We start from the raw sequence: 15,979 nt of genomic DNA, 5'->3' as shown, positions 1-15,979 counted from the left end.
GCTTACTTTTAAAGGCCCACTCCAGTGCTGAAAAAAATAATCACTGGAGTGGTGCTTTAACGTGTGCTAGACTTACATGTCCCATTCTATCCCTCATTAAAGAGGACCTGTCATCTTTCTGACAACTAGATTTAGGGACAGAAGAAGTGCCCCGGAAGAAGGCACTACGCCGAAACGCACGTTGGGGCAGGTGGCAGCTCGGCTCTCCAGGTAATCATACTACTAGCCCACTATCCCTTTAGTTGCATTTATGCTGCTCTATATTTACTTTGTAAGTGCCACTACGGGAGCCATCTTGTGATCTTATTACACTTGGCATTTATTTAACTTCATGATATAGTCCCTCTGGTGCTGCTATCACTCTAAATAATGCATTTGCACTTTGAGGAGGTACTTATGTGTTTATACCTTTGTTTTACTGTGTTGGGATATTTTATACCTGGTGGGCATTGAGCTGCCTTTTTTAGGTGAATCATTGTCATCCCTGTTATCCTCTTGTACACAATCTCTTGTGATTTTATTGTTTGATTTACTAAAACAATTGGTTTTATATTGGTTCTTGTGGTGCTGTTTCTTTGTAGGTTTTCCTAGATTTAGGGACAAGCCCATTTGACAAGTAGAGCGGTAATGCCCAATTGTCAATTTAGTCTTTAATTTCCTAGAAGAATAACAGTAACAGTTTGTGGAATTCAAGACAGAACCGCTGATTGGTCCCAGTAGGAGATTTGGAAAGTGGTCATCAAACTTTTTTTTTTGTTAAAGAGGACCCGTTATTTGCCCTCAATATGTAATTTTTCCCTGGTGTGAATGCTCTTGTGCTCCTGAATCTATTACAGTTTCACTTTAGTTCCTCTGCCTTCATATTCCAAAGATATGAGAAAACGAACTACGGTATATGAGCCAGAACATAAGATGGTAAATGTGCAATGTGTAGGAGCACATTGTCATTGTGGCTATTTCACAGACAAAACCCAAGAAAAAAACAATATGAGCATACACCCTGTAGTAAGTAAATAACAATAGTAATAGTACATGTAAATAACATAGGATACTCAGTTAACACTAGTTAAAAGCCATCCCACCGCGACAAGGTGCACACAGTCGGGACTGTCCTATTGCTAGTATTAAAACCTCACCTTACGTCAGTCGACCTCATATGCTCATTTTATTTATTTTTTTGTGTTTTATTCCTAAGATATGGCTGCACCTTCACTGTATATAAATCTAGACTTACTAAGTGGGTGTGATCCTCAATTCTTCTCTTTCAGAATATTATTGAAGATCACACCTTATAATACAATATATATATATATTGGGATGAGGGAGTCATATCTCAGGAACAGAGAGGAGCAGGAACAAAAGAAAAACCCAGGCCAGATTCAGGAGAACATTTACACCAGGTAAATAAATTACATATTTATGCCAACTGACAGGTCCTCAAATATTCAGGAGCCCACCAATAGTGTCTTAGAACCAGAGTTTAGAACTTGTGCATTTATTAGAGATGCAGTTACAATATAAAGCCCTAATATGACCCACCACTAGCATTTTTCCAAAAAAAATCCAATATTTTTTTATATTCAGCACAAACCAGAACTAAGTGAAAAGTAAATTAAATTATACTACCAAGATGTTAGATTTGACTTTTGCTTAGCCTATACCTAAAGCACGTTCTGTCGTTATGTAGTCATTTCGAGTCTCCAAAGAATTATTCTTCCTTGACCTTGGTTGCTATGAAGCACCCCAAATATCTTAGGGTCACTGCTTACCGACAAACGCCAGAGCTAGAATGTGACGGTGATGGGTCACCCACTATAGTAGTGAATAGTAGTGAAGCCTTGTGCAGCATGTTGATAAGAATGTGAGCCCCACTAAGGACGGGGCCGATACAACCTGCACACAATGATACGATGGGGCTAGAAAAACAACGAGAAATAAATACTAATTAGCATTTAAACACAATGACTTCTATGGCATTCACATGGAAATTAGCCATACAGTGGATGCCCTGGCATCTGCACCGCTGGTGGTTTCTAAGGCTCGAATATGGAATTTCTAAAAAGTGATGAATATCTTCTGAAAAGTGGAGCTGAGAGCACAGAGCTCCGCACAATGCACAATGGGTATTTGGGCAAGTCAAGTATGTGAAGCTGTCATTCACTGTCTATCTACTTCCTTGGAGATGTCAATGTGCAGAAGAAGAGAAAGATAGAACTACGTTATCCACATATTCTTTCCTATACATCACCGGGTTATTTTAGGACGTATATAGTGGATTAGTCAGGATAGATTTTTTGCAATGCTTCATCTCAGGACACTACCAATATGACAAGATACATAGCAACAATTTGCAAAATCGCTTTGATTTCAAAATTATATGTAATAAAAAAATTAAGTTTTATGACGTTCACAAAAATGATCCCAAGAAGGTTCCTAAAGCTGAAGTGCTCTTCATTTATGGGGCTGTCCATGACTTGACAACTCCTGTGTAATCAATTCAGTGCAACATACAAAATCAAAACAATGTATCTCACCTCCCGTAGCTTCAACATACCAGCAATGATGGCACTGCTGTTTGTGGCTATTGTGTCATGTGACTGCTGCAGCCGATCAACGATGGCTGACTGGCAGCAACCTTTGCTGTTTAATTAGAGCCGACGTCCACTCTGATTAAATATTGATGAGTTGTAGCTGATGATTGGCTGCAGCGGTCACCTGACACAACAATGTTATGTCACCCCGCCAGTAACAGCACCGTGGCATGGTGCCACCCCAGGAGGTGAGAATACATTGCTTTTATCTTCTATGGGGCACTAAATTGAGTGAGCATAGATTAACGAGTAGCAGACAACCACTATAAACACTCCACAACCCATTCCCTCTGCTCATAACTGTAGCATCAAGCTGCTGCAAATTGCAATCATCGGGTACTGATTGTGGAGTGAATAATGCAGAAAATGAAGAGCACTTCAGGAATGGATGCTGCCTTCAAAGCCAAAAGAGGAAACATAATTTCCTGATTCATGCTGCAGCTAGACCAGTACCCATAAGAATGTCTAAAGAGGACCTTGCTCCAAAATATTGAGTCAAATATGTTGTAAAAATCTGTGGGCTCCCCTGATTCTGCAGCTCTTTTCCGTTATCTGCTGCGTTGCTCTGTTACAGAGATATTGAAATTTTTTTCTTCTGGAGAGCAGTATGAGAAATCTCTGTTTGCAGTCCAACTGGGCTTTTCTTCATTCCCAGACATGGCCAATCACAGCCCAGCAACTGATCTATCAGTCTCAGATGATGCTGAGCTGTGATTAACAGCATCCGGGAGGGAGGGGTGAAAGTGAACGCCCTCAGAGAAGACTTTGGAATACAAGAAGAGCTTTCACATATTGTACTCCAAAACCAACAAATGTGGAAAACTCTGCAATGGAGAAATGCAGCGCAAAACAGAAAAGAGCAGCAGAATCAGGGGAAAATAAGGGATTTTTGCAAGGTATTTAACCAAAAGTTTTTGAGCAATTGACAGGTCCTCAGAATTATCACTGTTAGAAAGGGTAAAAAAATTACATGTTCTCTTTAAATTGTAAGAAAAATTAACATTTCTTGGAAAAAACACCATATTTATTGTTCAACACAGCACCTCCACCCCAATACAGGATCATACATATTAAGGGTTAGATTTACCCATAGGCATAGTAGGCATGTGCCTATAGACAGCTGTGTGAGAAGACCACCTGGTAAAGATAAAAGGAACATATGGAGATGCATCTGAGCATTTTGCATGTGTATGATATCGAGGTATCTCTATGGGTATAAGGCACTAGCATTACTGAGTGAGGAGACACAAGAAGGGACAATGGGAAAGCTGCATACAGTGATAGTTGACCATTTTTCCTTTTTTTACCTTCAAAATAAGCTCGTTTAGGGTAAACACCATATTGATCAACTCCCCAACCACTTTTACTGGAATATGCAACATTTATTGGGGTCAGGCAGAAGACCTGCATGACTACAGACTAGATGTAACTGCAGTACTGAATATGTTACATGACTGAAAGCAGAGAAGTACTGAAACTGCGAGCGATTGTGGAGATTTCAGTTACATCCAGGCCCCGAAGCTAATGTTAAGCTGCACATTTTACATTGAGGCACAAGCCTCTTCGATATGAAGTTACACGCCAAACTCGGCTTTTATGTACCAAGACTGGACGGTCCAAGCATCTGTGTTAACAAACAGCTTATCCAAAAAATCAGATCCTTCCACAAAAAAGTAAGTCTGCAGTAGAAAAATGTAGGGGCAAATTTACGGTACTAATCTTCTATTAAATAAACAGCAAATTTAGACTTTCCCCAAATTTATCACAGTGACTCAAGCTGGATATGACTTTACACCACTTCTTAATTTGCTCCCTTTTAGACCATTTTTGAGACAAAAGTTAGATGCATTGCGGCATATAGTAAAGGGAACCTGTCAGCAGATTTTTAGACCCTAAACTAACATCATCTATATAAAGCATCGAAAACGTTTGTATCATAAATCCTTTCCTCTCTTTTCTAGAAATCCATGGGTGAGTTTTTATGCAAATCTCACGCGGGTGACCTCATTTCCAGAGGGAGTGCATGCGCAGATCAATAGGCTCGCTCTCGCTACATCATCAAGGTTTTATTGCGCTTGCACCACCCCCCGGGAACGACTTTACTAAAGTTATGTCTGGCACTGCCGTTAATGACGAAAGACCGAGAGAAAGAGTACCTGCTGCTTTCGCCACGTCTTCTGTGGTCATATTCTGGATGCTCGAGAGCACTTGGAACACAACAGCTGATCCTGACACGCTGTAGAGATTGAAAGAAAAGAATGGGTTAAAATGTATAGAAATGTATAATTGAAATTAAAGATAAGTGAATCCATTTTTAACAAATCTAATTTCTGTAATTTATTTAATTTTCAGCAAATCCATATATTTTGCAATTCAATTCCTGCAAATTTCATCAAAACGGTAGCCATCTAGATAATAGTTTGCAAAGTTTTTAGGTATGAAAGGGTTTAAAAAAGTCTTAGGGTAAGTTCACACAGGACGTTTTTGCTGCATATTTTTGCTGCGTTTTTTAATGCTATTTTTCAGCTGCTTTTTACAGTACCAGCAAAGCCTATGAGATTTCAGAAATCTCATGCACACACATTGTTTTTTTGTTTGATCAGTATTTTGTGCTTTGCTGCGTTTTTTTGACATAGAGCATGTCACTTCTTTCAGCATTTTTGCTGTGCTTTTTCACCCATTGACTTGAATGGGTGTTGAAAAAAACGCAGCAAAAACGCAGGTATCATTATTTGCTGCGTTTTTGCTGCTGAAAATCCAAGGACATTAGCATGGACAAAGAGAAAAAAAAATGCACCAAAAAAATGCACCAAAAACGCACCTAAACCTGCGTTTTTAACACAGCTTCTTTCCTGCCAAGATGATCAGGTTTTGCTGCAGAAAAAAAAAAAACAGCAAACACGCCCTGTGTGAACTTACCCATACTCACCTCTCCTTGGCCATCTTCCAGCCACTCTACCTCTCCTGCTGCCGTCAGTCCTCTCATTAGCTCCTCTGACTTCTATCTATTTTTGTTTCTGGGCTTCCGCCACTAGTGTTCTTCACCTGATGCCCAGAAACGTAACAATGTAGAAGACAGAAGAAAGAGGAGGCGGATCAGACGACAGGCGGAGGCAGAATATTTTTTTACAACCCTTCTTGACAGATTTGATTGGCACCAAATTTTTTCGATGCAATTCGAATCTTAATTTTGCCCCAATATAAGCAAATTTGACAATTTTTAAATTTCAAAGGATTTGGTCATTCTTAATTATTCTATTTTTTTTGTTATACGGTATAAACATTGTGGAGTTATTTTATTTATGTAAAGTTTTAATACTAGAGACAGGATAGGACTGTCCCGACTGGGTACACCTTATCGCGGTGGGAAGGCTTTTATGCTTTTTTGACTAAAACAGTGTTTACTAAGTACCCTATATTGTTTACATGTACTATTACTATTTACCTACCACAGGGTATATGCTCATATTGTTTTTTCTTGGGTTTTGTTTGTGAAATGGCCACAGTGCGAACATACTTTTATGCATATAAAAATGTATGCTCCGGCTCATTTCTTTGGTTTTGCTGTAGTTTCTTGTACAAACAGGACCGTGACTTCCCCTTCATGAGTTAGGCATTTTATATATACCTTCCCAAGGGCAGATATTTGAACAGTCGGGGGTCCTGTCCTGCTCTGCCCGTATCTATATTGAAGTCGGCTGACACAAGGTGAGGTTTTAATACTGGTGGCAGGATAGGACCATCCCGGCTGGGTACACCTTGTTGCGGTGGGATGGATTTTACACTTTTTTTTATTATAATAGTGTTTACTAAGTACCCAATGTAATTTATATGTAATATTACCATTTACTTACTGCAGGGAATATGCTGTTATTGTTTTATTCTTGGATTTTGATTTATGTACTATACTTAGAAACATTCTTTTGGATAATGAATTAGACTGTTGCCCCCGACTCCACCTTCCTTACATTAGAACTGAGCTACTTTTCATTTATTTATTATGGATACAGGTTTATGTTTCACCGTATTTGATGCCGTATTTGGCCTTGGATTTAACGGCATATTTTGCATGTATATTTGTCCTTATACAGACACTTGGCCAGAAAAATGAACTAAACAGAATGATGCAATATGTATGAGCACACACCTACGTTACCATGGCAACAACTACGGGTTAAGATTTGTCATGATGACTGCGGCCGCACAAAATCAGATATTTGCAGGAGGAGGAGGTCCGTGTGGTGTGATTAAGAGAAATCAAAAGAGATTGAAAGAAAGGCAGTGTGATCACAAACTAAACCGCAAAACGCCACATCAAGTGAACCGGCATTGTAAGGAAAGGCGGCGGCGAGATAGACTTTGATTTAAATTAATAGAGAATGCTATGAAAGATTTTCAAGAAAACGTGTAAGTTCAAAAGAAGGCATTGACTGTATGTATTATTTACAGAGCATTTTTATTCCACACCACGGATCTTGGAATGAGAGGCTCTGCAGAAGCCAAAATCCTGACCCGCCGCAAACAGGACCCAAGAATGGAATATTAAGAGCCTTCAGGCCCCTTTACACAAAGCAATAGTGTCACAATGAAATGATTTCAGGCATCCGTAATAATAGTTTCCTCACAAACGAAATGATCAAAGAATGAAGGAAAAAAGCCTGAAACTAATAATTTGCACATAAGCATATAACAAAAAGAGCAAATGTATCTAGAGTAATAAAAAAAAGAAATTAAACATATACCGTAAATTCTATGGGTGATAATGGAGGGATCCATAAAGGATTTCAATGTTCCAAATACTAAATGCATGGAAGGTTATTCCTAACGTTGGGCAGAAGTCTGAAAGGGTACCTGTCATGTTAAAAAAAATGGTATCTCGTCTTCAGGCAGGATAATATAGAACAGTGGGAGCTGATCAGATTGATATTTATTAAGTTTAAGTAAAAAAAAAAATGTATTCATTAAAATGTCTGGTGTTTGTATGCATAAGTCATGCGGTCCTATTTAGTGATGAAAAGTCTTCCCTGAACACAGCAAGGGGGGGGGGTCTTTCAATAAGATTTTTAACCGGTGATCCTTGTGTAGAATATGGTGAAGTTTCTTAGCCGTTTTTCACAATATTTCAAGCTATGGGTTGTAGGTCACTACCAGAGGTACACGATGATTTTCCTCTTTTTTTTTCTGTATTGAAGTACTTGACTTCTAGGGATCCTTATGGCCCTAATGATCTGATCATCAATGGAGGTGGGATGGTAACCTTGATTTAAAAATGACATTTTAAGCTGGGTTAGGTGTTCATCCCTGTCCTTAGGACTGGAACAGATACGGTTATATCTGAGGGCCTGGCTATAGACAATGCACTTTTTGATGTGTTTAGGATGGAAGCTGTCCCATCTGAGGTACGTGGGACAGTCAATTGGTTTCCGATACACTGATGTTTGGAACAAACCATTTTGGACTTTTATGGTGGTGTCTAGAAAGTTGATTTTTGTTTTTGAGTGGTCCAATGTCAAGTTTATGGTAGGATGAAATTTGTTGAATTTGTCATGGAAATTTAGAAGTTCTTGTTCGGACACAGTCCAGATTATTAAGATGTCATCGATGTAACGGAAATGGGCAAACAGTTTGATGGAGCAGGATGTTAAGAAGTAATTTTCCAGTTTAGCCATGAAGAGGTTGGCGTACTGGGGTGCTATTTTACTTCTCATAGCAGTGCCGCTGTGTTGTAGATATAGCTCCTCACCGAAAGAGAAAAAGTTTTGTGTGAGGATGATTTTTTTAGATCATTTTAAAGTGTTACATAAAGGGATGAGAAATGCCTATTCATAGCCTACTGACAAACATATCAAGAATTTATAAATTAAAACCTCACTAGCCAAATTATCGTGATTACTAACATACGTGTTTTCTAGCAATGGGAAGATAAAGTGTATTATTTGTACAGAGCGTTCCTTCAGAAAATCACGGGTATTTCTGACCCATAACACATGCTTGATCAGCGAGCGTGCTCAAATAAGGTGTTATTCAAACATGCTCGTGTGCTAACCGAGTGTCTTCGGTGTGCTCGAATACTAACTTCTAGTTCCCGTGGCTGCATGTCTCATGGCTGTTCGACAGCCACAACACATAAGGAACCCAGTAAGTAAAAACAACTGTCATTTTGTAGATGTTCGGACCCACTTGTCTTCCAGCATCCTACAAATCAAGTTTAAAGACTGACATTTGCCATATGCTTCCCCTAGACATCCAATATTCACAATATAAAAGGTAGCTACAACGCAATAAAAAAGTTTCCTTCTATTTGAGTGGAAACATTCTCACACATTACGTTTCCACCCTTACTGGGGTCTTTTTCTAGTGCCCTGTAAGGCCTCATTTAGTTGTCAGTTTTTCGAGAAAAATTTACTATTTTCATCACACTTTGATCAGAGTGCGGGTCAAGTCTCATCAGTTTTTCTCACACGTGGAGGACAAAAAAAAAGTTTCTCCACCTTCTCCATTCTAACAGTTCATGAAAATCAGACCTCACTCACTAGTCATCCAAGTGCATTCCGATTTTTTTTTATGGACCTCCAGACTTGCACTGCTGATTTTGATCCAACCCTGGCTCCGCGATTTTCCACAATATAGCATTATGGACACGTGAATGGCCTATGGTCTATGGAGACTATCACAGGTATGTTGCTATCTATAAAAACCATGGTTAGCACCCGTATATGAAAATCAGACATCTGAATGAGGCCTAAACATGTGCCAAGCCAAATAACAGGATATAAGTGTTATAATCTGGTGGTTTATGAGCAACATGGGACGAGCTCTGAAGGAAGTGGTACCTGTACTGATTGCAGTCCCTAAGCTCAACACAACACTAGAAGTAGCCGTGGGATGCTCCTGACACTCCCTAGGCACCTCGTCACAGCCTAAGATCTAACTATTCCTAAAGATAGAAACAGGAAAACTATCTTGCCTCAGAGAAAATCCCCAAAGGATAGATAGCCCCCCACAAGTAATGACTGTGAGTGGAGAGGGAAAAGACATACACAGAATGAAACCAGGATGAGCACAGGAGGCCAGTCTAGCTGGATAGATAGGACAGGATGGAATACTGTGCGGTCAGTATAAAACACTACAAAAATCCACAGAGAGTTTACAAAAATCTCCACACCTGACTAAAGGTGTGGAGGGTAAATCTGCTTCCCAGAGCTTGCAGCTTCACTGAATTAATTCATACTGACAAGCTGGACAATCACAGAAAACACAGAACGGATAAGTCTACAACCTGCGGACAGAAAAGAGCAAGCAAGGACTTAACTTTGCTGAACTGGTCAGGAAAACAGGGAAATCCAAAGAGATGTGAATCCAACCAGGAACCATTGACAAGTGGCACAAGCTGAAGGAAAGAGCCAGGCTAAATAGCCGAGCAGAATAGACAATCAGTGGAAGCAGCTGCTGACTGCTAAATCCAAGGAGCAGCCACTCCACTTAAAACCACCGGAGGGAGCCCAAGAGCAGAACTCACAAAAGTGCCACTTACAACCACCGGAGGGAGCCCAAGAGCGGAATTCACAACAGTACCCCCCCCCCTTGAGGAGGGGTTACCGAACCCTCACCAGAGCCCCCAGGCCGATAAGGACGAGCCAAGTGAAAAGCACGAACCAAATCGGCGGCATGGACATCGGAGGCAACAACCCAAGAATTATCCTCCTGGTCATAACCCTTCCACTTGACAAGATACTGAAGCCTCCGCCTCGAAAAACGAGAATCCAAAATTTTCTCAACCTCATATTCCAACTCTCCCTCAACCAACACCGGGGCAGGAGGATCAACCGAGGGAACAACGGGCACCACATATCTCCGCAACAAAGATCTATGGAAAACATTATGAATGCCAAAAGAGGCTGGAAGAGCCAAACGAAAAGACACCGGATTGATAATTTCAGAAATCTTATAAGGACCAATAAACCGAGGCTTAAACTTAGGGGAATAAACCTTCATAGGAACATGACGAGAAGACAACCAAACCATATCCCCCACACGAAGCCGGGGACCAACACACCGACGGCGGTTAGCAAAACGTTGAGCCCTTTCCTGAGACAACGTCAAATTGTCCACCACATGAGTCCAAATCTGCTGCAGCCTGTCCACCACAGAATCCACACCAGGACAATCAGAAGGCTCAACCTGCCCAGAAGAAAAACGAGGATGAAAACCAAAATTACAAAAGAAAGGTGAGACCAAAGTAGCCGAACTAGCCCGATTATTAAGGGCAAACTCGGCCAACGGCAAGAAAGCCATCCAATCATCCTGATCAGCGGACACAAAGCATCTCAAATAGGTCTCCAAGGTCTGATTAGTTCGCTCAGTTTGGCCATTAGTCTGAGGATGAAACGCCGAAGAAAAAGACAAATCAATGCCCATCCTAGCACAAAAGGCCCGCCAAAACCTAGAGACAAACTGAGAACCTCTGTCAGACACAATATTCTCCTGAATGCCATGCAAATGAACCACATGCTGAAAAAACAATGAAACCAAATCTGAGGAGGAAGGCAACTTAGGCAAAGGTACCAGATGGACCATTTTAGAGAACCGGTCACAAACAACCCAGATAACAGACATCTTCTGGGAAACAGGAAGATCCGAAATAAAATCCATGGAAATATGCGTCCAGGGCCTCTCAGGGACCGGCAAAGGCAAAAGCAACCCACTAGCGCGGGAACAGCAAGGCTTGGCCCGGGCGCAAGTCCCGCAGGACTGCACAAAAGCACGCACATCGCGCGACAAGGAAGGCCACCAAAAGGACCTAGCAACCAAATCTCTGGTACCAAAAATCCCAGGATGACCAGCCAACACTGAGCAATGAACCTCAGAAATCACCTTACTTATCCATCCATCAGGAACAAACAGCTTCCCCACTGGACAGCGGTCAGGCCTATCAGCCTGAAATTCCCGAAGCACCCGCCGCAAATCAGGGGAGATGGCAGAAAGAATCACAATTCCTTAAGAATGCCAACTGGCTCAAGGACTCCAGGAGAATCAGGCGAAAAACTCCTAGAGAGGGCATCAGCCTTAACATTCTTAGATCCCGGAAGATACGAGACCACAAAATCAAAACAGGGAGAAAAACAGGGACCATCGAGCCTGTCTAGGATTCAGCCGCTTGGCCGACTCGAGGTAAATCAGATTCTTATGATCAGTCAAGACCACAACCCGGTGCTTAGCTCCCTCAAGCCAATGTCGCCACTCCTCAACCGACCACTTCATAGCCAACAACTCCCGATTGCCGACATCATAATTGCGTTCCGCAGGTGAAAACTTTCTGGAAAAAAAAGCACACGGTTTCATCAAAGAACCATCAGAATCCCTCTGAGACAAAACGGCCCCTGCCCCAATCTCAGAAGCGTCAACCTCAACCTGAAAAGGAAGAGAAACATCCGGCTGACGCAACACAGGGGCAGAAGTAAATCGGCGTTTAAGCTCCCGAAAGGCCTCAACAGCCGCAGAGGACCAATTCGTCACATCAGCTCCTTTCTTCGTCAAATCAGTAAGGGGCTTAATCACACTGGAAAAGTTGGCAATGATACGGCGATAGAAATTAGCAAAGCCCAAAAATTTTTGAAGGCTCTTCACAGATGTGGGTTGAATCCAGTCATGAATAGCTTGGACCTTAACAGGATCCATTTCCATAGACGAGGGAGAAAAAATAAAACCCAAAAAAGAGACCTTCTGAACTCCGAATAGGCACTTAGTCCCCTTCACAAATAAAGCATTATCACGAAGGATCTGGAATACCATCCTGACCTGCTTCACATGAGACTCCCAATCATCGGAAAAAATCAAAATATCATCCAAATATACAACCATGAATTTATCAAGATAATTGCGGAAAATATCATGCATGAAGGATTGGAACACAGATGGAGCATTAGAGAGCCCGAATGGCATCACAAGGTATTCAAAATGGCCTTCGGGCGTATTAAATGCAGTTTTCCATTCGTCACCCTGTTTAATACGAACAAGATTATATGCCCCTCGGAGGTCAATCTTAGTAAACCAACTAGCCCCCTTAATCTGAGCAAACAAATCAGAAAGCAAAGGCAAGGGGTATTGGAATTTGACCGTGATCTTATTAAGAAGATGATAATCTATACAGGGTCTCAAGGAGCCATCCTTCTTAGCAACAAAAAAGAAACCCGCTCCCAATGGTGACGAAGACGGCCGAATATGCCCCTTCTCCAAAGATTCCTTAACATAGCTACGCATGGCGGCATGCTCTGGCACAGACAGATTGAAAAGTCGGCCTTTAAGGAACTTACAACCAGGAATCAAGTTAATAGCACAATCACAGTCCCTATGTGGAGGAAGGGAACTGGACTTGGGCTCATCAAATACATCCTGGAAATCCGACAAAAACTCAGGGACCTCAGAAGAGGGGGAAGAGGAAATGGACATCAAAGGAACGTCACTATGTACCCCTTGACAACCCCAACAAGTCACAGACATAGTTTTCCAATCCAGCACCAGATTATGTTCCTGTAACCATGGAAAACCCAGTACAACAACATCATGCAGGTTATGCAACACCAGAAAACGGCAATTTTCCTGATGTGCTGGAGCCATGTACATGGTCATCTGCGTCCAGTACTGAGGTTTATCCTTGGCCAATGGTGTAGCATCAATGCCCTCAAAGGAATAGGGCTCTGCAAAGGCTGCAAGGAAAAACCACAGCGCCTGGCGAATTCTAAGTCCACTAAGTTCAGGGCAGCGCCTGAATCCACAAATGCCATGACAGAAAAGGATGACAATGAGCTAATCAGGGTCACAGATAAAAGAAATTTAGGCTGTACAGTACTAATGGTAACAGACCTAGCGACCCTCCTAGTACGTTTGGGGCAATCAGAAATAACATGAGCAGAATCACCACAGTAAAAACACAGCCTATTCCGACGTCTGAATTCCTGCCGTTCTGTTCTAGTCAAAATCCTATCACATTGCATAGGTTCAGGACTCTGCTCAGAGGACACCGCCATGTGGTGCATAGCTTTGCGCTCGCGCAGACGCCGATCAATCTGAATGGCTAGAGACATAGATTCGCTTAAACCAGTAGGCGTAGGGAAGCCCACCATAACATCTTTAAGGGCATCAGAAAGACCTTTTCTGAAAATAGCAGCCAGAGCATCCTCATTCCATTTAGTGAGCACAGACTATTTCCTAAATTTCTGGCAGTATAATTCTGCCGCTTCCTGACCTTGACACAGGGCCAACAGGGTTTTTTCTGCATGATCCACAGAATTAGGTTCGTCATACAATAATCCAAGCGCTTGAAAAAATGCGTCTACATTCAGCAATGCCGGATCCCCTGATTCAAGGGAGACTGCCCAGTCCTGAGGGTCACCACGTAGCAAGGATATGATGATTTTAACTTGCTGAATGGGATCACCAGAAGAACGGGGATTCAAAGCAAAAAACAATTTGCAGTTATTTTTAAAGTTCAAAAACTTGGATCTGTCCCCAAAAAACAAATCAGGAGTAGGAATTCTAGGCTCCAAAGCCGGAGTCTGGACAACATAATCTTGGATACTCTGTACTCTTGCAGCAAGTTGATCCACACGAGAAAACAAACCCTGAACATCCATGCCAGAGCATAAATCCTGAGATCAAGAGGAAAAAAAAAAGACAGAACAAAGCACAGAAAAAACAATGGCTCAGAATTTTTTCCTTCTTTTGAGATGCATTTAATTCATTTTTGGCCACTTGTACTGTTATGATCTGGTGGTTTATGAGCAACATGGGACGAGCTCTGAAGGAAGTGGTACCTGTACTAACCGCAGACCCTAAGCTCAACACAACACTAGAAGTAGCCGTGGGATGCTCCTGACACTCCCTAGGCACCTCGTCACAGCCTAAGATCTAACTATTCCTAAAGATAGAAACAGGAAAACTATCTTGCCTCAGAGAAAATCCCCAAAGGATAGATAGCCCCCCACAAGTAATGACTGTGAGTGGAGAGGGAAAAGACATACACAGAATGAAACCAGGATGAGCACAGGAGGCCAGTCTAGCTAGATAGATAGGACAGGATGGAATACTGTGCGGTCAGTATAAAACACTACAAAAATCCACACAGAGTTTACTAAAATCTCCACACCTGACTAAAGGTGTGGAGGGTAAATCTGCTTCCCAGAGCTTCCAGCTTCACTGAATTAATTCATACTGACAAGCTGGACAAACACAGAAAGCACAGAACGGATAAGTCCACAACCTGTGGACAGAAAAGAGCAAGCAAGGACTTAACTTTGCTGAACTGGTCAGGAAAACAGGGAAATCCAAAGAGATGTGAATCCAACCAGGAACCATTGACAAGTGGCACAAGCTGAAGGAAAGAGCCAGGCTAAATAGCCGAGCAGAATAGACAATCAGTGGAAGCAGCTGCTGACTGCTAAATCCAAGGAGCAGCCACTCCACTTAAAACCACCGGAGGGAGCCCAAGAGCAGAACTCACAAAAGTACCACTTACAACCACCGGAGGGAGCCCAAGAGCGGAATTCACAACAATAAGGTAATAAATGTTATTAGCTTCACCTGTCGGTGGTCTTTATGTTACGGCTGGTTAGTGTATAAATGTGTCTCTTGAAATAATATATGCAAATTGCCTCTTCAGAGAAAAAGAGAAGTTGAACTCTGTAGCGCCACCTATTGGAAGTAGCGATCCTACAAGTCACAATCAACCCTTTAACGAGTCATGCAATATCACTTAGGATAAAAGCCAAATCAGTATCTCAATTCACAGACACGGTGTTTCGGTTTGTTGTCCATCGTCAGTGCGAAGCATGAGAACTGATTAGGCTAGGTGAGAGGCTCTGGACTGAGGTCTAAGACTGAGGTCTGGACTGAGGCCTCCTTACCTTGACAAGCCAGAGCTGGCATGTAACTCTCCACAAGGAGAAACCTTGCCCCTTAGATCTCAGTCCAGAGCCTGTCACCTAGCCCAATCAGTTCTCATGCTTTGCACTGATGAAGGCCAACAGACCGAAACACCGTGTCTGCGAATTGAGACACTGATTTGGCTTTAATCCTAAGTCATATTGCAAGACTCATTAAAGGGTTGATTGTGACTTGTAGGATCGCTACTTCCAACAGATGGCGCTATAGAGTTCAAGTCCTCTTTTTCTCTGAAAAGGCAATTTGCATATTAAATTTCTCAGAGGAGCAAATAAGCCTCCTTACCTTGACAAGCCAGAGCTGGTATGTCACTCTCCACAAGGAGAAACCTTACCCCTTAGATCTCTTGAAATAATGCAGTCAGGATCTTATTTTTGCATATGTAGTATATAGTTGTGCCCAAAAGTTTACATACCCCGGCCAGAATTTTAGATTTTTTGGCCTTTTTT

The 15,979-nt window shown here is 41.8% G+C and overlaps 1 protein-coding gene across 1 annotated transcript in view; it reads right to left on the bottom strand.

Annotated features, from left to right (window-relative positions):
- PTPRN2 (protein tyrosine phosphatase receptor type N2) overlaps positions 1–15,979 on the bottom strand; it is a 1,178,570-nt gene that overhangs the window by 702,587 nt on the left and 460,004 nt on the right. Inside the window, exon 11 of the mRNA XM_069729718.1 lies at positions 4,748–4,827. Within this exon, the coding sequence (XP_069585819.1) occupies positions 4,748–4,827 (80 nt within the window). The remainder of the gene's footprint in view (positions 1–4,747; positions 4,828–15,979) is intronic.

The sequence above is a fragment of the Ranitomeya imitator genome, chromosome 6 (genome assembly GCF_032444005.1).
Source record: "Ranitomeya imitator isolate aRanImi1 chromosome 6, aRanImi1.pri, whole genome shotgun sequence".
Classification (NCBI taxonomy): Eukaryota; Metazoa; Chordata; class Amphibia; order Anura; family Dendrobatidae; genus Ranitomeya; species Ranitomeya imitator.
This window is presented reverse-complemented; position numbering and strand designations above follow the sequence as displayed.